The sequence below is a fragment of the Chelonoidis abingdonii genome, chromosome 6, assembly GCF_003597395.2.
Source record: "Chelonoidis abingdonii isolate Lonesome George chromosome 6, CheloAbing_2.0, whole genome shotgun sequence".
NCBI lineage: Eukaryota > Metazoa > Chordata > Testudines > Testudinidae > Chelonoidis > Chelonoidis abingdonii.
In genome coordinates, this window is record NC_133774.1 from 83414825 (window position 1) to 83437680 (window position 22856).

Sequence of the window (22856 nt, forward strand, 5' to 3'; positions counted from 1 at the left end):
TGTGGTGTGTGTGATGTGTTGTGTGTGTAAAATGTATAGCGAGGGTGTTATGGGGTGTGTCCATATATAGACTACGTGTGTCTTGTGTTATAAGGCTGTGTGACTGGACTGGGAGGTGTGGGTATAGGAGTATGCACGGTCCTGTGTGGGTGTGTGACAGGCAGCAGGGAGGAGGGAGTGTGTGGAAGCCCTGGAGAATCCCGTGACTAATTGCATTATCTTCCCGCTCCTTGACTTAACGCCTAAACGCAACTCAAAGGCGTTTGGAAAATCGCTTGGATTGCAGCATTGTGCCCTGGCGCAGCAGCAGCTTTCCCCCTCGGCTGTTCACACTGGAGCAGCTGCGGGAGGCCGGGGTTATACCTGCCTGCTGTACTTCTGGCTTGGGGGCATGCAAATAGTGCTGGCCGGAGCAACCAATTGGGAGCAAGCTGCGGGAGTTTGGGGGATCCCTCCCTTCCCCTTAATCCGCCGCCCCCCGGCCTCACCAGGGAGATTTCAGGGAGAGTTCGCAGCCGCCTGGTCGCAGAGCGCAGTGGCCAGAGCTGGGGCACATGCTGCCTCCTCTTCTCCCGGTGCTGCCTACAGCTCTCGCCTTCTCGCCGCTTGTCCGCCGCTATCCCCTCTTACTGCTGTGGAGGGTGACACGCTCTGCGCGCAGATAACTCTCTCTCTCTCTCTCCCCTTCTCTGCTTCTGCGTGTGCTGCTCCCTCTCCTTTCTAGGACACCCTCTCCACTCTCCAACTGGCCTCTGCTTCTCTGCTGGCTTGGAGGTGGTTTCACTCCGGCTCTGCCTTCTCCTCCGGCTGCCTCCTGTAAATCAGAAAATAGACTCATCAGATAATCCACCAGGGAGCTAGGGAGCTGCTGCAAATTTTAATACGACTCTACTTCTTCCCCCTCCCTTCTTCCCCGCCTCTCACAAACTCGGACATACACTCTGTGAAGAGGCAGCAACTTGCAACCCCAACCATACAAAGAACTGGGGCAGTTCAGGGCACAACCCATTCAGGACAGGCAGCAGCAACAGAAGCCAATACACAGGAATAAATAAAGTGTGTGAATAAGCTGCTCCCTCGGTGTGTTTGGGACAGTGAAGTGGATGGAGAAGAAAACGGGGATGCGACTGAGCCACATTTGCTGCATTTTTTATCAGCTGTGTTTCCTATCAAATGGGATCATTTCAGGTAAAATTATCCCTTTCTTTGGCGCTCATTTCTGTACTTTCCATAGCATGGGATTAAAAGGAGAAGAAAATCAGTGGTCCAGCATGTTACTGCTGCTTTCTTCTCTTATTTGTAGCCAACCTGTGCACATTACTTTGCAACTAATCAGTACTGTATGAAGGATCTGGTAGCATATATATCAATAACACATGTATATATGATCATATGGCACAGAGTGATTTCCCACATATACAATGTTTATAGTATGTGTGTGTGTTACATAGTATTCATAATATTTGTGTATGCTAGTATTCATAATGTTTGTGTGTGTACGCATTGAGTAGAACATTATTCATAGTGTATGTATGTACAAATTATGAATATATATAAATGTGTACTATAAAATATTCGTACATGGAGCAATTCATAGAATCATAGACATGTAGGGCTGGAAGGGACCTCAAGAAGTTATCTAGCCCATCCCCTTGTGGTGAGGCAAGGTTAAGTATATCTTAAGTGTTTCTGAAATGTGGCCACATGCGGCCATCAGGGACTTTTCTTGCAGCCACAGCCTCCTGGGCAGTGATTTGGGGGGAGAAGGACAAAGCAGTGGTCCATCCCCGAGGGCCACCAGCAGGAGTTGGGCCCTGCTCCCCCTTTTGGAGAGATACATGCTGGAGAAGGAGGCAGCTAGTGAGTTCCCCAGCTTCCTGGGGACATAGAGTTGGGTTCCAGCCCTGGGTGGCAGGTAGCAAGCTCTGGCCACAGGGCTCCAACGCCTGGCTGTGGGGCTCACCCCACAATTCCCCTGGTCCCCGGTGCCTCCACTGGCCTGTCATGCATTCCCCCTGTCCCCTACTTCCCCCCCTACCGATCTCCCCATTCAAGGCTTAATTTGTCCCTGGGCTTTCCAAGACTGAGTAAGTCTGCTGCTGTGAAAAGTGATATTTGTATGTTTGTTAATATCATTTTTCATACCAGCAGACTTATTTGCTTGCAAGTATTTTTAAAAAAGCAACCAAAAAAAGGAAAAGAAGCAACAACAAAAAAGACAAGAACCTGCAGTGCACCTTATTTGTGTTTCTATTCTGTTTAGGGCCTATAAAAAAAGAGAGACAACTGTACATTATTTTTATTATTGAGTCTGCAAAAAAGATTCCATAAATTACAATGATGTGGATATGTGCATGTGCATATATATTTTTCCTAAAGTTCATTAACTATTTAGGAAAAATTGTCGGCGTGGCCACCAGCAACAGTTGGTGGCCGCACTTTGAGGCTACCAAAAAATTTGTTCTGAGAACCCCTGACTAGAATGTATATGTACACACATAATGTGCCCACAGACTCAGCTGAATATGTTCTGTTGAGTATTTCATGCAACGTGTTAATTTATATATCATACACACATATAGCTAATAATAAAATCATTAATCATAAGTAAAATTATCATTAATAATAATTAATAATCAATTATAAAGTCATTAATATTATGTGATAATGATGGAGGTTTTATTGTTGCATGTATGTGTGCGTGCACATGTGTTGTAAGCATATGCATTTGGCCGTGGTGTGTTGTAATGATATATAGAATCACAGTCAGTCTTAAACATGGCTCATCAAATACATGTCAAAATGTTCATGACGTTTTTCTCCCATTTGTTTAATTGAATTAGCAAATTTGTTGACCAGTTCTACAGTTGGTTGAAAAATAGGATAAAATTTTCATGGAACTTTTGACACTTGTTTTCTAAATGTCATTTTTTTTTGTCCAGCTCTAGTCTTATATAGGAGGTATTTAATAAAGAGAACAACTTACAGACACAAACAATAGTTTCCACACATTTCCCGTTCCAGCTTATCTCTCATGTTTACCAGGGACCACAGTTCCTGTCTGGAACTCCTAAACAATACAGAGACATCTAGTGGCTGACTAATATACTGCAAGTAAACATTGTGGGCAAGGTACTGGGGGTGAGAGGGAATGGGACAAGGTTGTGCTTTGTGTCATGCACTTGTTGGTTAGGAGCACTGGCTGTAGTCAGGGGATACTGGCATATATGTGTGTTCACTGGCATGAGTGGTATGCTGTGGCATGTGCAACACTGTTTTGTGGCTTGTGGCATATGCTATTATTTGTCTGGCTTTCCTGCAGGTCTGCATGCATCAGGAGACTCTGAGGAGTGGGAAATCATCTTCCCAGCGCTTTGGAGCAGAGGCCAACAGGAGCCTGCTGGAGGCAGTGGTGGTGGAGGCAGCTGCAGTACTGATCCCAGCTGTGGAAACAGCACCAGCAGCAGCACCAGTGCTTCTGCTACACCTAGCCAGGTGACAGGCAGCTCCCGTGAGGTCCGCTCGGTCTCCTCCCTGGTAGACAGACAACCACAGCCAGCTGGGGAGGTAGCAGAGGAGGATGAGGATGCGGAGGATGAATACGAGTCTCAGGAACTCTATCACTGGTCTCCCCATCCTCAGGGATCTGGCGCTGCTTCTCAGTTACCGCCGCCACCTTCCCCACCACCGCCACCACCGTCAGAGGATGGGGATGAGGTGTTGCTGAGGATCCCGGCCTTTGCCCGGGAGCTCTACCTGTTGCTTAAGAGGGACAGCCGCTTCTTGGCACCTGGCTTTGCAGTGGAGGAGCGGCTCAGGGATGAGGGGAAAAGCCCCCCAGGCGCTTCCCGTTCTCAGCCTGAGAGAGCCTGTTATTACAGTGGCACTGTGCTTCGTTACCCAGGCTCCTTCGCCTCTTTCAGTACCTGCGTTGGATTGGTAAGGCACGCCCTGCATGCATGCAGTAACATCCCAATTCCCATTCCAGTCCCATTACTATCTCATCCTTCTTCCTATTCCCATCCTTCTCCTACAGCCTTCTCTCATATCCCATCCCTGTCCAGTTGAATTCCACCTCTATTCATCACCTCATCCCTAATCCTAGTCCCCTCCACACATTCCATCCAGTCCTATCCATATCTTTGTCCTGATCATCCCATCTCTGTGTCTGTTCTACTTCCCAATCCCATTCCTCCTGCTTCCTAATCTTATTCGTCCCTTATGCTCTTCTTTCTCTAATTCCTGCTCATCCCTCTTCTTAATCCTAGCCTGTTCCTCAATCTATTTCCATACTTATCCCTAAGCTCACCCATCCTCCTTCCCCCACTGGCATCCATAAACCTCCTACTCTTCATCTTCATCTCATCCCTGGCCTTCTCTTCCCTATCTTGTTCTCCCCCCATCTCTAATCTCTTCTACATCTTTATATTTATGCTGACACTCCATATCTTGTTTCTCATCCTTGTTCTGCTTCCTCTTTCCCTTGTTCCATTCTCCTTCTTATCCCTCTCTGTCCTCATCCCCATACCTGGCATTAGTAGGAATGCAGCCTCTTCTTTCCTTACTTCCACCCATAAAAATACATAATGAATATGTGTGTACAGGGGCAGCTTTAACTTTTTGCTGCCCCAAGCATGGCAGTCAGGCCTTTGGTGGCATGATTGCATGAAGTCCCTGATCCCACAGATTCAGCGGCATGCCTGTGGGAGGTCTGCCGGTCCTGCGGCTTCGGTGTACCTGCTGCCGAATCCACGGGACCGGCGGACCTCCTGCAGGCAAGCCGTCGAAGGCTGCCTGACTACCGCATGCGCAGGGCCTGGCAGGGCGCCCCCCAATGGCTTGCCACCCCAGGCATGCACTTGGAGCATTGGTGCCTGGAGCCACCGCTGTGTGTGTAGTAGAAATGTTAACACAATCAAACCATTGCAGTGAGTTTCACTTTGGATACATTGGACCTATTCTCCTCTCAGTGACGCTGTTTTTATGTGATGTGAATTTAATGACCTCCTAGTTTACACCAATGTGAGATCAGAACCAGGCCCACTGACAGCAGCAGTCTTGCTTCTGATGAACTGAAATCCCAGGATACCTAGGGGAGGGTGGAGGGACTTCAGGCGACTGGGATGATGTAAAACCCTGGCCAGATTTAAAACAAAAGCAATTATTATTCTCATTATAGGGCCTTTATAGAGCATCATAAATGTATACGTCTGCAGCATTTTACAAAATGTGGAATAAAAACTGAGCTGCTGAAGAGAGTCTGCAATATCCAAACTCTGCCTGTTTTTATGGTTTAGTGGGTGTCAATCCATGCAATTATAGCACAGCTATGCAAAACTCATTGGATTCATTCCAAAGTTACCTATCAAACCAGATCCATGATAGAGTCTTTGAGGTTTGCCAAATTTTCATGCAAAATTAGCAGTTTTGTATGGTCATGATGTGAAATCATGTGAAGTATAGAGAATGTGAATGCATTTTACTTTGCCTGTTTGGATTTGTTCAAACACAAAACTCAAACAGAAACTGATGGGGGAATTTATTTGGATTGATTCCAAATAAAATAGTTGCATGCACTTCTGCAGAATAAAACTGCCAAGTTTCACACAGTTCTAGGTGGTTGGAATCTAATTAATGATATTTTGTCAGATTTTCCAAAGTACAGTAGTGGAATTAATTGGAGAGGAACATTCTCAAAGTCAATTGAGGGTGATCTGAAAGCTATCAGTAGGTTTTTAATACTCTGAAAATGCATTTGATTTAGGAGCAATAGTGTTCATGCTAACTGGACTTTTAACAGGTGTTTCAATTTACCCTTGAATGTATGCATAGACTAAGCATGCATGCACTCAGATCATGTGCTTTGTTTTGGCAAGGAGGTTATGGGGTGAGGATGAAAGAAGTATTGGATGCAAGAGAGAAGCATAGGTGTAAGGGGGAGCAGTAGCTTCTGGGCTGGATGGCCCTTCCCATACTCCTGAAAAATCAGCGTCAATCTCTTGAAGTGGGGTAGGGAGTTCTCGTTTACATATTCGTAGATGCTAAGGCCAGAAAGAGGCCATAATTATCACGGAGAGTAGGCTGATCTGCATAACACAGGCTATAGGATTTCACCCAGTAAATTCCTGTATCAAAACCATAACATCTGGTTGAACTAGAGCATCTCTTTTTAGGAAGACATCTAATCTTGATATAAAGAGTTTGTGATGAACAATCCACCACAATCCTTGGTAAATTGTTCTAATGATAAATATCTTCACTGTTAAAAATGTTGCTTTATTTCCATTCTAAATTTGTCCATCTTCAACTTCCATCTAGTCTTTTTCCTGCTAATGATCATTAAGAAGAAAACATAATGACAAAGACACTGAATATTATTGGGCAAAGAACAGGACACCACTAGAAACGCTATAATCTGATAATGATTTCCCATTAACAATTACTTTTTCATTTCTATCAGTTAGCCAGTTTTTGATCCATTTAATATGTGCTACATTTTGTATAGTGCTATTTTTTATTGGAACACTGTATTGTATTAAGTCAAAGCCTTTCAAAAGTTGAAATATATTATGTCAATCTTGTAATCTCATCAGAAAACAGTACTGAGTTTGTTTGACAAGACCTGTTTTTCATAAAACCATGTTGACTGGTAGTAATTCTATTACTATCACCTTTTAATTATTTTCTGATTGCATTCCATGCAATTAGATTCCCCAGGACTGAAATTTAGCTAATTGGTCTATTGTTACCTGGGACATTCTTTTTTTACTCTTTCAAAAAAATAATGTGATGCATTAGCTTTTTTTCAGTCCTCTTTCTAAACTACCTATCTTTCTTTCTTATCTGGCCCACTGCACCTTTTTATCTGATTACCTTCCAGTAAATTAGAGTAACAAAACTAAATATGTTACATAAACTCTCACTCTTCCTGAAGGAAAAAGTTGTAATGGTGGAGATATTTTTAAATAATTATTTGTACATTTTAGTAGATCAGGTTGATTGTGTATGTTTGTGATGGGCTAATAAGAAAAAGTTAAGTTGAAGAAATGGATTTGCATTTGGGTTCTGAGCATTGTGAGGTCTGGCACAGAGGTGCTCCCAGATATTTTTCACGTGGTACGCACACAGTAACTTTAATTTAGCATGGTGCCACTCAGGCTTTAGGTCCGTCTCCATGATCCTTACGAGGGAGAGTCATGGTGCATGTCACAGGAGTTAATGCTGGTTGCTTCAAGAAACATTAACTTCTTACAGCCCTTGGGAGAAGATGGCACGTTAATTAGTGTAGGTCTTCTTCCTACCATTGGCCCTGATTATACTGTTTGTTTTTGTGTTTGATTTATTTATTTGGCAGGGGAAGGGAGGAGCATGCAAGAAAGGTGACTAATTGAGACACTTCCCAGTCCCTTTCCATCTTTCTTTCAGCAGTGATCAAGCTCCACTGTTGCTTTTCCATGTTTTTTGCTCCCCACTGCACTGAGCAGCAGATATTTGAGAGGAAGGAAACAGGGGCCTTCCTGGCTGGATCAGTCTCAATTCTGAGCTTTCACTGTTTCAGTAAGTTTGAGTAATGTTAAGAGTATAGAAATCTAGAGTTTCACTTCACTGTCCACAACCTGTTGAGATGTTTGAATGCTTTGTTAGTGTTGGCTTTTATTTTAGTTACATTCTGAGTTGTTTGTGCATGTGCATGCAACAGGGTTGTCAGAGGGCCAGGTGTTCTAGTGGATAGCACATCCAGTAGACAGCCTCGCCCCTCAGCAGAACAGCTTTTCAGTCCAATTCCTCATCCTTGTATGGACTTTGTTTCACTTTGTGTTTTCAGTGTCCTCGCCCTCTCCTTACCAGAGAGGTGAGTGGGGTGGGAATGAAGCATATGCCCCTCCTACAGCAAGGGCAATTGGTAGGGGAGTTCGGCTCTCCCACTTCACTGGGCTTCAACCCAGGGACCTATAAGAGCCAATCAGGGTCCAGCACCTTGGAGTGCCCTTGGAGTTACCTTGCCTGGGTCACTTCCTACCATCTGTCATGCCCCTTGGCTGCAAGTCCAGTGTAAGATAGCAGAAGAAAAAACAACTAAACCTTCAGCCCCAACCAGACTGAACATGAAGACCTATTCCTCACAAAAAGGCTTCTTTGGCACCCTTATTCAGGAGCCTTCAGTGTAGTTCCCTCTTTCTCCTCTCTGCTGAGCTGAGACACTCATAAGAATGGCCCTACTGCGTCAGACAAAGGGTCCATCTAGCCCAGTATCCCGTCTTCTGACACTGGCCCGTGCCAGGTGCCCAAGAGGGAATGAACAGAACAGGTAATCATCAAGTAATCCATTCCCTGTTGCTCATTCCCAGCTTCTGGCAAACAGAGGCTAGGAACACCATTCCTGCCCATCCTGGCTAATAGCCATTGATGGACCTATCCTCCATGAATTTATCTAGTTCTTTTTTGAACTCTGTTGGTCCTGCTTCACAACATCCTCTGGCCATAACCCGAGAGTTTCACAGGTTGACTGTTATGTAAAGAAATACTTCCTTTTGTTTTAACCTTCTGGTCTATTAATCTTCATTTGGTGACCTTAATTCTTGTGTTATGGGAAGTAGTAAAACACTGTCCTTATCTACTATCTCTACCCCAGTCTTTGATTTTATAGACCTCATCATAATCCCCTTAGTCATCTTTTCTGAGCTGGAAAGTCCCAGTTGTATTTAATCTTCTCCTCAAACGAAGCGCTTCCCTACTCCATACATCCTAATTTTTTGTTGTCCCTTCTGAACCTCTTTTCCAGTCCACATATCATCTTATTTTTGTAGATCCGGGGTAGACCACATCTGCACACCAGTATTCAAGAGTGACTGTATACCATGGATTTATATAGAAGTGCAACATGATATTTTCTGTCGTTTACTCTATTTCTTTCTTAAATTATTCCCAGCATTCTGTTCGCTCTTGACTGCACATTGAGCGGCATGTTTTCAGAGAAACTATCCATAGTGGCTCAGATCTTCTGTATATTCCTGGTGGTACACTGCATTTAGACCCCATCATCTTTTCACATGGTATAGTTCGGATTAGTTTCCAATGCGCATACTTTGCCATTTATCAAACATATTAAATTTCATCTGTCATTTTGTTGCCCAGTCACCCAGTTTTGAGAGATCCTTTTGTAGCTCTTCGCAGTCTGCCTGAATTTTGACTATCTTTAGTAATTTTGTATCATCTGCAAATTTTGCCACTTCACTATTTACATTTTTTTCCAGATCAATTATGAACATGTTGAATAGGACCGGTCCGAGAACAGACATCCGGGGCACACCACTATTTACCTCTCTCCATTCTGAAAACTGGCCATTTATACCTACTCTTTGTTTCCTATCTTTCAACCAGTTACCAATCCATGAGAACACTTTCCCTCTTATCCTGTGGCAGCTTACTTTGCGTAAGAGCCTTTGGTGAGGGACCTTGTCAAAGGCTTTCTGAATATCCACTGAATCCCCCTTGTCCACATGCTTGTTGACCCCCTCAAAGAATTCCAGTAGATTGGTAAGACATGATTTCCCTTTACTAAAACCATGTTGACTCTTCCTCAACAAATTATGTTCATCTTTATGTCTGACAATATTGTTCTTTATTATAGTTTCAACCAGTTTGCCCGGTACTGAAGTCAGACTTACGGGCCTATAATTGCTGGGCTCACCTCTAGAACCCTTTTTAAAAATTGGTGTCACATTAGCTATCCTCCAGTCATCTGGTACAGAAGCTGATTTATATGATAGGTTACAGACTACAGTTAGTAGTTCTGCAATTTCACATTTGAGTTCCTTCAGAACTCTTGGGTGAATACCATCTAGTCCTGGTGCCTTATTGCTGTTTAATTTATTGACTTGTTCCAAAACTTCCTCTAATGATACCTCAATCTGGGACAGTTCCTCAGATCTGTCACCTAAAAAGAATGGCTCAGGTTTTGGAATTTCCCCAGCATCCTCAGCCATGAAGACTGATCCAAATAATTCATTTAGTTTCTCTGCAATGGCCTTACTGTCCTTGAGCTCCTTTAGCACCTTGATTGTCCAGTGGCCCCACTGGTTGTTTACATCAGAAGCAGGAAGCCTGCTACTTAAAATTTGTTTTGCTATAACTTTTTGTGTCTTTGACTAACTGTTTTAATAGCTTCTCTAATCTCCCTGAGAATTTCACAGTCACTATCACCATCTTGGTCAGGTGGTCAGTAATATATCCCTACTGCTATATTCTTATTATTAGGGCATGGAATTTCTATCCAGAGAGATTCTATCGTACATTTTGATTCATTTATGATTTTTACTTCATTTGATTTTACGCTTTCTTTCACATATAATGCCACTCCCCCACCAGCATGACCTGTTCTCTCCTTCTGATATATTTTGTATCCCATTGATTATCCTCATTCCACCAAGTTTCTGTGATGCCTATTGATTAATATCTTCATTTAATACGAGGCACTCTAGTTCACCCATTTTATGATTTAGACTTCTAGCATGGGTATAAAAGCACTTTAAAAACTTGTCTCCTTTTACCTGTCTGCCATTACATGACGTAATTGAATGGGACTCCTTTTTTATTTGACTATTTCTGATCAGACCCTGCCTGTATTTTATCATTTTCCATCCTCTCGTCCTTACTAGGACATAGAGATTCTCTATTAATAGATTCTCCACACCTGTCGGCTTTCCCCGAGCCCCTAGTTTAAAAACTATTCTACAACCTTTTCAGTGTTAAGTGGCAACAATCTGGTTCCATTTTGGTTTAGGTGAAGCCCATTCTTCCTGTATAGGCTCCCCCTTTCCCAAAAGTTTCCCCAATTCCTAATAAATCTAAACCCCTCCTCCGAACACCATTGTCTCATCCATGCACTGAGACTCTGTAGTTCTACCTGTCTAACTGGCCCTGCACGTGGAACTCAGAGAATGCTACAGTGGAGGTCCTGGACTTCAATCTCTTACTTAGCAGCCTAAATTTGGCCTCCAGGACCTCTCTCCTATCCTTCCCTATGTCACTGGTACCTTCATGCACATAAATCTATCTAGATGTCTAGAGAGATCCACAACCTTTGCATCAGGCAGGCAAGTCACCATGCAGTTCTCCCGGTCATCGCAAACTCAGCTATCAATGTTTCTAATGATTGAATCGCCCATTACTAATACCTGTCTCTTCCTAATAGCTGGAGTTCTCGCCCGTGGATAGGTATCCTTAGTACGAGAGGATACCACAATGTCATCTGGAAGGAGAGTCCAAACTATGGGATTGTTTCAGTCTGCTCCCTTTTTAAGCTTCCTGTCCAATTGGAGCATGCTCCCAGGGTGGGAGGGGCAGAGCTACTTGAGCCCAAGCTTGTTCTTTAACCCTTTCAGACCCATTGTGGGGTTTGGACATGCCATCATAGTGCATCATCCTCCATTGCTTTGGTACATGTCCTGTAAATATTCATAGGCGATTGTCACCCTATAAAGTGGACTTTTAACAGCTTGCTTTTTTCCTGCTGATTTAGCTTTTTTCATCTCTACACAGTTTACATGATAAATGAAATTACTTAATTTATGGTTTCTAGAAGTGGATAGCTAGAAAAGATACAGAATCTTCATAGAAAGTACAAAAAAGGCCTTGAGTAAAATTTATAAAAGTGCCTAAATCCTATTTTCAGAATTGATCTAGGCATACAGAAATCTAAGTTCTAATAACTTTGAAGCAGACTTAGATTTCTAGGTGCCTAAAGGCCAAGTTTACAAAGATTTTAGATGCCTAAAGATGCAGTGGATCTTGGGTAGTAAACCACAAACCCGGAAATCCTGGACGCCCCATCATCTCGGGCATTGGCACTCTCACTGAAGGACTGTCTGGATATGTGGACTCTCTACTCAGACCCTATGCCACCAGCACTCCCAGCTATCTCCGTGACACCACTGATTTCCTGACCATGGGAAGGAGACTCTGGAAAAATTCCACCACGATTTCAAACAGCTTCCACCCCACCATCAACCTCAGCCTGGACCAATCTACACGGGAGGTCCACTTTCTAGACACCACGGTGCAAATAAGTGATGGTCACATTAACACCCCTATATCGAAAACCTACCGACCGCTATGCCTACCTTCATGCCTCCAGCTTCCATCCCGGGCACATCACACGATCCATTGTCTACAGCCAAGCACTGAGGTACAACCGCATCTGCTCTAACCCCTCAGACAGAGACCAACACCTACAAAATCTCCACCAAGCATTCTCAAAACTACAATACCCGCACGAGGAAATAAGGAAACAGATCAACAGAGCCAGACGTGTACCCAGAAGCCTCCTACTGCAAGACAAACCCAAGAAAGAAACCAACAGGACTCCACTGGCCATCACATACAGCCCCCAGCTAAAACCCCTCCAACGCATCATCAGGGATCTACAACCCATCCTGGACAATGATCCCACACTTTCACAGGCCTTGGGTGGCAGGCCAGTCCTCGCCCACAGACAACCTGCCAACCTGAAACATATTCTCACCAGCAACTGCACACCGCACCATAGTAACTCTAGCTCAGGAACCAATCCATGCAACAAACCTCGATGCCAACTCTGCCCACATATCTACACCAGCGACACCATCACAGGACCTAACCAGATCAGCCACACCATCACCGGTTCATTCACCTGCACGTCCACCAATGTAATATACGCCATCATATGCCAGCAATGCCCCTCTGCTATGTACATCGGCCAAACTGGACAGTCTCTACGGAAAAGGATAAATGGACACAAATCAGATATTAGGAATGGCAATATACAAAAACCTGTAGGAGAGCACTTCAACCTCCCTGGCCACACTACTCTAGCTTGCTTGCTATCATATATATACCTGCCCCTGGAAATTTCCACTACATGCATCTGACGAAGTGGGTATTCACCTACGAAAGCTCATGCTCCAAAATGTCTGTTAGTCTATAAGGTGCCACAGGATTCTCTGCTGCTACTCCAAAGTAAGACTGCCTGCTTCTGAGATCCTTATAGTGAGTAGCAATTAGTTCAATAATTTTATGACAGCAAGCCAAGTAGGAAATAGAAAATCTGATTGGCTTATTACATACTGACTGTAACTTCTGATGGTAACAGTCCTACTTAGAATATTAAAACTTTATAAGACTGAAAGACGTTAACATGCCAAGAAATATAATACATATATCTTCATTAGATTATAGAATTTCTATCCGGAATTTTACTATAATGATTAAAAAGTTAAGATCCCTTTGGAGGTTGCATAAATTAGAATTTTTACTTATAATATGTGTTGCAGGTTTTTCTAATGGGTATTCTGATTTAGAATTAGTATGTGGGAGATATATAATTAGTCTGAAATATTTATGACTTAGATTGTTGAATCTTTTTCTAATTTTAAATGGGGTGTGTAAACTTAGTTAGGACTCAGTATACAGGAACCCTGAAAACTGTGTACAGTTATTTTGTATCCAGCCATTTTGACTGCTTGGGCTCTATAAACTAATGTCTCAGAACAAACTGAATGAAGTTGCTTAAATAAAACATTTAGTAATCAAATAAACATGAATGACAGTTTTTCTAAAATCATGTATTCAGCCAGATTCTAGGGGTTCAGTCTTGAGCCTGTTCTCAGATTATCTTGCTTACTGCTTTCCAGCTTGAAGCTGGCCCCAGGGTCAGTACTTCAGACCTTTTAAACTGAAGAATATAGTACTTAGTTTTCTTATTACTGTGATTATTTGAATCAGCTGTAACGGTGCCTAATAGCAGCAATAGTCTAGGAGTAACTGGCTGTTTAAGGGTTAAGCAGGCGTTTTCTAGATCAAACTGACTTCCTCCTAAGGTTAAGGTAGAGTCTTCATGCATGAGTCTGATCAATGGGTTGAAAACCTAACCTTTTAATGTCATTGGAAAACATAACTTCTTTTCCAAACTTTAGCAGTGTTGCAGTTACACTGCACTATTCAGTTATCCACTGAACCCCTTAGACGGATGCTTTTTTTTTTTTAATAGGGATTTGGAGGAAAATGATCATTTCTATTCTGCTCTGGGGAAGGGTAGAAGACAGAATGCTGCAACAATTTAGAGACCAGGGGCAAGAGAAACTCAGTACAGTTCATGGTCCATTTGACATACATGTGCACATGGTTGACAGCAGAAGTGGGACTATAAAATTAATGTGAATATCCTTAAGACCTTGGAGGGAATGGAAGTATGAAATGGAGCACACAGATCTCCTCCTCTGGGAGATCTGCTCTCAGAGAGCTCCAAGAGAAAGAACAAAATCAAACAGCAAACAAATCCTTAAGATCCCTTCTTCATAAAACCTATGCTGACTGGGGGTGTGGGGGGCAGAAAGCTACAGGATTCTCTGGAGGCTAGTTCATTTAAAAGGGTAAACTTAACTATCCTGTCACATCTCACATGGTTCTTCTAGTGCCTCTGTGTAATTCTGTTAAACAAGTAAAAACATTGATGGGAGGGGCAGGAGCAGGAGTGGGAATTGGATCCCTTACTGAGAGGTCACAGGTTCACAGAGCTTTGTTTTGTTTACTTTTTATCATTTATTTGTGTTTTAAACATCTTTAAACAGGCTATCAGATTTGTCATCAGCAGAAGTAGTCTAGGTGGGACATCAATGGAAATGTCAAATCTAAACAGAAAGCAGACCCACTCAATCTGTTTGGGAAGTGGGTTTCCTCACAGAAAACCATGAGCAATGCTAGGAAGATACTGTAAGATGGAGACTTGAGCTTCAGTGCCTTCTATAAAACACAGGAACCAATGGACTTTATATAGGTACTCATGCAAGAATATCCAAATGACCACAGCAGCAACAAAAATTACACTTGATCAGTTACATGTGCTGTTATCTGTATGCACATATGGATTACACTGAAATGGAGGAGACAAAGATTGTAAGAAAACAGGATAGTAAATCTGTACAGCTGGAAACTGGCATATTTCTGTAATCAAAACACTGTCTGAAGTCAAATGCCACTGTGTAGTATCTGAACAGTCATGAAAGAGATTGCCTGCCCCCACCCCCCTTTTTTTGAAAGGAATCAAAATTGGCAGGTGGTGATGTTTAAAATGTTTAACTTGTCTGACAAGAGTGCAACAAGAATGATCTATTTAATATATAAAAGATCGGCCCGTTTTGTTTTTTGTTTTGTTTGTTGTGCTCTGGTACTGAATTGGTACATTAGTGTCTCCTGCTACTCAAATGCACCTCTTTAAATGAAGGGGAAAAATTGTTTTGTACCTAGCAAAGCTCTTGATGTGACATAATGATAGGGAATTTATCTTTTAAAAGCTAGATGGCACAGCATCTGTTGAATTAACATAAAGATGCAAAATTTAGGAAATTTGATTTAGAACAAAACATTTTGAACCATAGTCATCACTGAATGTTTCCTTTTCATTTAAATATTTTGCTAAGACCTGAGAGTTGATGGGACGAGATGGGAAAAGAATTACATAAGTAACCCAAGTATGCATGAATAATTCCTTTGTGTCTCTCCCAGACCTTAGTAGATCATATAGTCACTCAAATTCTGACAATTTCTTCACCTTTGCTATACTAGTTTGTTTGTTTGTTTGTTTTTTGGTTTGTTTGTTTGTTTATTTATTTGGCCAAATTTGATTGGTGATTCCAAGGCCCCATTGATAATTGCTTTGATGTTCTTCAAAAAAAGTCAGGTCTCAGCAAGATACACCCTTTCTGATGAATTTGGGAGTTAAAATATTTTTTCTTCTGAAAGATGCTCTATTTTTTTAAATAAAATTAGGAAAAGTATTACAAAGCATGACAAAGTATTACAATGTGTGAATCCTTGTGAAATTATGAAACCTCTTTTGCAGGATAAAGAAGTGAGAAGTTGAGTCAGAAATTGCAAAGTAGTAGATGATAAAGCCATTATTTCAAATCTGAAACAAAACAAACAAACAAAAACACTCCAAGCCTTGGCCCAGATAGTTTTACAGAAAAATTCCTTAAGAAGTGTGAGAGAAAGAGGTCTAAGTCCATCCTTGGTGTAAATCTGTTGGATTTAGTGGAATTATACTTGTGTGCTTAGGGATCACTTTCTCGAAAACTTGCTTTGTTGACTAGGATCTCATTTAATATACAGCTTGTATATTGGACAGTGAATGAGTCAGGAATCTACTGAATTATAGTGATGTGCTCTATATATTGCCAACTCGTGATTTTTTTAAATGAGTTTTTTGCAATATTTAAGGTTTTTTTTTAAAGCCCCAGATCCTGGATTCATGTTCTTTAATAAGAAGCACAGCCTCCATTTATAAAGGATGATTCTAGCCCTCATGACTACACAGAAAAGCTTGAAAATATAAACCCAAAAGGCTCAAAAAGCAGGAAGCAAAGACCCAAAACTGCTTATTTTTTAAAAGCTCATAATATTTAAGCCAATTTCATGATATGTGGCCTGACTAATGATTTTTGAATATAATCAATACTGCCCTATGGCTGTAAAGATACCTATCAGTTTGAGAGCTGATGTAGTGATGTTTGCTTGAATCAGCACACAGCCTGAAAGGGTAGCTCTGGAAGTGGTGTGAACGGCCTGTATTTATTTAAGTATTTAGCATTTGCCTATTCACAGAGCTAATCAATAGCATCTGTAGGGTCAAAGTGGAGCTCGTGGAGCACAGTGGTGAATTTGGTTAGCAGACACTCCTCAACAATGTGTATTTTTGTTTGATATGCACCACAGCTATAGTTTGCTTTGTTTTGAAAGCACCAGTGGTGCTGGTTGCCTGCACAGAGGCCTGGCCCAGTCTGGAATTGGTTAAAAAGGACCCACTGATGACATGGCAGGTCAAAGCCGGGTAGGCGAACAGTAGAGTCTGTGATAAGGAATTGAGTGGTGGTTGATGATAAAGACCAGTCTTCCTGCCACAGGGACTCCGCTATCACATCCTGGCATGACAGCCTCAACCACAGTGGGTGTGATGAAAGATGTGTAGCTAGTGGACTAAAAAGGTTGTGAACAAGGGTAAGCATGGGTTGGCATGTATCTTCACAAGCAGCTTGCCTCTCCCTCTTATGTAAGGGGGGGGCAACATGACTCAGAACTGGAAGCTATGGAAGATGATTTGGACAGAGTTCCTGTGATGATACATATAGTTGAGTTGAGTTGCACATCAACAAGTTTGGTGTGTGCCAACTGACTCCATACTGGCACACAGTACTCTGCTATTGAGTACTAGGTGGCAAGGGCTGAGTCTTTAGGACTGGAGTATCTGCTCCCCATGAAGAACCTGCCAGTTTGCTGAGAAGGTTGTTGTGTGTCTTGACCTTTGCTGCTATCTTGCTCAGGTGGCTTTTGTATGTCAGTGTTCGGTCGAAGGTCATGCTTAAGTAACCTAGGTGTGCTTCATGCTTCAGCCTGTGGCCATTCATTATGATGTTTAGTTCCCTCTTAGCATTGGTGTAATGTGCTAGAGACTGTCTTGCTGATAGTAGGCTGAAGATGCCATGTCTTGCAGTAGGTTGCTAGGTTTGCAGTGTTGTCACTGTCTTCTCCAGCTCAGAGAAAGTTGGATGCAGCAGATATCATCTGCATGGATGAACTTCCATGGCTGGGTTGGTGATAGATAATTGATGTATAGATTGAACAAGGTTGGGGCTAGAACAGAGCCCTGGGATAACTCATTCATCTGTTTTTTTCCGAACCAAATTTCATCTGTTTTCTTACCCACATGCACCTTGGAACTGTCTGTCTTGGAGTAGCAGTTTGGTGGCATCAATAACCCGTAGTGGGAGGATTCTTGATATTTTAACATGTAGATCTGTGTGCCAGCTGCAGTGAGGTCAAGGAAAATAGAGCCCGTGTTCAGATTTCTTTGAAAACTGTTTTCGATTAATGTGCAAGTATTTGGTTGCATGTGCTTCGACCTTGTCGAAAGCATGCTTGCTCAACATTCAAAATGTTCTCCACGGTGTTAATCACTGTAAAATTAGGCACTCTAGAACCTTGAGACACACAGAAAGCAGCAGTATGGGGTGGTAGCTTGATGCCTGGTTACCAGATTTTGGGAGGCTGGTGACTTTTGACATGTGCCAGATTTTCAGCAGTCTTCTTGCATTGGTGAAGAATTGAGCCCGCCAATAGCAGGTGCGTGGGCCAAGGAACTGTGGAAGGATGTTATCATAGGTGGCAGTGATGCCAGACTTGATGTTCTGTAGCACTCTGTCCAGCTCTGGAGCTGTGAAAGGTTCAGGTCAAGCTCCAGATTTGTGCTGCCTGTGGAAGACTCCCCTCACTCTGGATTTGATTCTTCATTTCTTTTTCCAGGGGTGTCTTTCATTAACTATTTCACTGCTGATCAAAGCCTGTCAGAGAGAAGAGGGATGACAATCAAGTGATGTCATTATATGAAGAGCATACAATAAATAGAAATCTGCACAAAATACTGAATAAATAGCATCTTATTTTGGTATTTTATGTGGACAGTGCTTGGTGGTCTTGCTAGTGGGGGAGCGGCATCTCTGCTGCTACCTTTTTAATTCCAGTAGTGCACCTTAAAGATTTTCCTTTCCTTAAAGCTGTAAGGAGAGGAGTTTTAATTTTAATATTTAAAATAAGATGATATTCTGTGCTGTACCAAGGCATTCATTAGTCATCATGGCTGTTGGATAGTCTGTCATGCCTTGTTGATATCAGCTCTAGTGATGTATAGGGGAAAGGTCTCTGACATTTAAAAAGTACTATTTGGAAGGAAAAAACTTCTAAGACTGTTCCCTGTGTTAATAATGGAACCATGCATATAAGATGATAAACTTATATCATAACATTTAGTTACTGATAATACATCTATTTGCATGTAAGTGAATTTTTGGAAACAGACATAAGTTTAGTTTAGTTTAGTAGCAATTGGACATCTAACTTAATGAATGCCAATGGAAATGAGATAGGATTAGAGGCTAAAATAGAAAAAGAACAAGTTAAAAATTGCATAGACAAGTTAGATTTCTTCAAGTCACCAGGGCCTGATGAAATACATCAGGAGTTCAAGGAGCTGACTGGGGAGATATCTGAGCCATTAGTGATTCTCTTAGAAAAGTCATGGAAGATGGGTGAGATTCCAGAGGACTGGAAAATGGCAAATGTAGTACCAATCCATAAAAAGGGGAATAGGGACAACCTGGGGAATTATAGACCAGTCAGTTTAACCTCAGTACATGTAAAAATAATGGAGCAAATAATTAAGCAATCAATTTGCAGACACCTAAAAGATAATAAGGTGATAAGTAATAGCATGGATTTGTCAAGAACAACTTGTGTCAAACCAACGTAATAGCTTTTTTCCCCAGGGTACAAGCCTTGTGGATGGGGGGAAGTGGTAGATGCGGTATATCTTGACTTTAGTAAGGCTTTTGATATTCTCTTGCGTGACCTTCTTATAAACAAAGTAGGGAAATACAACATAGATAGAGCTATTATAATTTGGGTGCATAACTGGTTGGAAAGTCATTCCCAGAGAATAGTTATCAGTGGTTAACAGTCTTGCTGGAAGAGCATAATGAGTGGGGCCCCACAGGGATTGGTTCTGGGTCTGGTTCTGTTCAATGTCTTCATCAATGATTTTGATAATGGCATAGAGAGTACACTTATAAAATTTGTGGATGATACAAAGCTCGGATGGGTAGCAAGTGTTTTGGAGGAGAGGATTAAAATTGAAAATGATTCTGGACAAACTGGAGAAATGGTCTGAAGTACATAGGATGAAATTCAATAAGAACAAAGTACTCCACTGAGGAAGGAACAATCAGTTGCATACTTACAAAACGGGAAATGTCTACCTAGGAAGGAGTTCTGCAGGAAGAGGCCTGGGAGTCATAGTGGATCGCAGGCTAAATTTGAGTCAACAGTATAATATTGTTGCAAAAAAAGCAGACATCATTCTGGGGTATTTTAGCAGGAGTGTTAAAGCAAGACATAAGAATAATTCTTCTGCTCTACTCTGTGCTGATTAGACCTCAACTGGGGTATTGTGTCCAGTTCTGGGTGCCATATTTCAGCAAAGACGTGGACAAATTGGAGAAAATCCAGAGAAGAGCAAGAAAAATGATTAAATTGCAGCACTTCCCCTGGCCCGCGCCACTTCCAGCAGCTCCCATTGGCCTCGAGCAGCGAACTGCGGCCACTGGGACCTGCGATCAGCCGAACCTGCGGACGCGGCAGGTAAACAAACCGGCCCGGTCTGGCAGGGGCTTTCCCTGCACAAGCCGCAGAACAAGTTTGGGAACCACTGGTCTAGATAATACTTAGTCCCGAGTGCAGGGGGAATGGACTAGAAGACCTCTTGAGGTCCCTTCCAGTCCTACTATTCTGTGATTCTATAATTACATTATATTTTTCTTGGGTCTACTAACACTTCAGTCAGAATTATTTTCTGAATGAGTTTTACATCCAAAAATGTAGAAATATGTTCAAAACTGACTTGGGAAATGATTCAGTTTCTAATTGATTTTCCTCCAACAATTGCATATGTTCATTTTATGACCTCAGCTGTGCTACTTTGGACTCTCATCAGCTCTCACAAGCTAAGTTGGGTCAAGCCAGGTCAATACTACTTGGATAGGAGAAATCTAAGGAAAAGCCAGGTACTGCTAAAAGTAGTGCTCTTTTTTGAGGGGCAGTATTGAGCAAAAGCCCCAGCATGTTGTTTAAAGGTGCATTGGGTGTGGAAGGTGCCGTTTTGTATGTAAAATGTAAATCTGAGGCTCAGTCCTAGGTAAAAATCTCATTGCACTTTTGTAAGGGAACAGGTGTTTGATTAGTCCAATGTACTGAATTCAAAGTAATCATGGTAATTAACTGTATTTTAATTCAGTAACCAGGATGTATTGCATGAAGTTTATAGTAATTCAACTGAGGCGATGGGAGATGGGGAAAAAACCTGTTTCTTAAGAAGGTGATTGCTATTTTGAGAAACTTTGCAATGGATGATTGGCATTTTTAGCTTGTGTGTTGCACAGAACATAAGGTGTGGTGTTATACAAATTCACTCTCTCATACCTTACTCCTTAATTGTAATTTGTTATAAAAATTTTCTGCAATGATTCTATCAATGCAGGAATTCCCATCTTAGCTTTCACGTGTCCACCCACAAGTCCCACAAGAAACTCCTCTAACTCTTTATGGGCTGTTTTTTTTTTCAGAACTACTGAGCACTCATAACTGAGTTTGAAATCAGGGGACTTGAAATTTGTCCGTAACTGGTTGTGACACTCTGAGGCATACATTAAGATGTGACCCTGTCATGGGGTGACTGGGTGATGCTCTGGAACTACTCCATATGAAGCCACTTAGGACTCTGGGGGAGTATGCTTCCTCTCTCTGAGCATACTGTCTCCAGGGCAAGAAGCTTACACAGCTTTGACTTCCTGGGTCTGACCTCAGAGCATTCATTATCCCCTTCCAGCATACACAGACCATATCCTATCATGCTTGCCATCAAGAAGACAACTGTTCTCATGGGTGGGCTGGCTATATAAATTTTATATGTGCATTACAATTTTTCTGGTTCTGACTAATATTCCTAGTAGATTTGTCCTGTTTCCTCCTGATTTGTTTCAGTAATTTAGAATGTAGCTAAATAGTTCTAATGATAGTAACTTCTCAAATACCTTTATATTCTTTATGATGAAAAATATCTGTTAAAAAGATGGGGTAATATAATGTTGTTTGCATTTGGGACAATGGCCTATAAATGGGGCACATAGATTAGGGCACTGCCAAATTCACAGACCATGAAATCTGGTCTCCATGAAATCTGGTCTTTTGTGTACTTTTACCCTATACTATACTCTTTTATACTATGAAGTAAAAATATATACAAGTACACAGCGTTTCTCAAATTGGAAGTGGCACTGCTTTCAGACCTGGGTGGCTGTAGAGCAGCGGCTGCTGACCAGGGACCCAGCTCTGAAGGCTGCACTGATCCTGGTGCTCTGCCTTCAAAGCTCGGCATCTGTCTAGCAGCCGCCGTGCTCCAGCGATCTAGTTCTGCAGGCAGCGCAGAAGTAAGGGTGGCAATACCAAGTCCTTCCCCCTCCACAATAGCTTTGCAACCCCCTTTTGGGTCAGGACCCCCAGTTTGAGAAATGCTGACTAAAGGGCTGTACACATTTATATTTTGCCATTTTCCAATACACATTCATGCTTTGTTACAACTCCATGAAATGTAAGATTTAAATATTTGCAATCATGAAATTCAAGATTTTTAAAATGCTATGACTGTGAAATTTACAAAAGTGGACCATGAATTTGGTAGGGCCTTAACATAGATTGGAGGAAGACATACTTTTTGACACATCTTTTGGTTCATCTACATGTAGACAAGTTTTGTTTCACACTTTAAAGTGACTAGTCAAACTGTACATTTTGCTGCTTGGCTTAATGGGTTGGGGCACTACACACCATTTTAATTATTCTGAGAGCCAAATCTACATTGTTTTTGTGTAAAATCTAGTAAGATACATCCATATTATAGTGAAATTTTCCATTTGTAATTAAAAGAAAATTGGCAAAGTAAATGACTGTTGGTACATCCTTTTCTTTTAATTAAAAAAATCATTGTAACGGTTTCAGTGCTTGAAAATACCTGTCCGCTCTTTCGCCTTTGGGAAAAGGATCTATTATCAGAGAATGAATATATATGGATAGCGTAGTGGTTAAGAGCGCTGCCCTTTGATACGGGAGACCGCCCTTTGATGCGAGAGACCGGGGTTCAAATCCCGGTTGGTACCCAACTTTCCAGTAGGGGTCCTTGGGCAAAAGACCCCCTAACGCTTCACCTGCCTACCTCAAAT

General features: G+C 42.0%; 1 protein-coding gene across 1 annotated transcript in view; it reads left to right on the top strand.

Moving 5' to 3' along the window:
• Positions 1-546: 546 nt before the first annotated feature.
• Positions 547-22856, top strand: part of ADAMTS19 (ADAM metallopeptidase with thrombospondin type 1 motif 19) — a 249934-nt gene continuing 227624 nt past the window's right edge. Inside the window, exons 1-2 of the mRNA XM_032795450.2 lie at positions 547-1188; positions 3323-3939. Of these exons, the coding sequence (XP_032651341.1) occupies positions 1104-1188; positions 3323-3939 (702 nt within the window). The 5' untranslated portion in view covers positions 547-1103. The remainder of the gene's footprint in view (positions 1189-3322; positions 3940-22856) is intronic.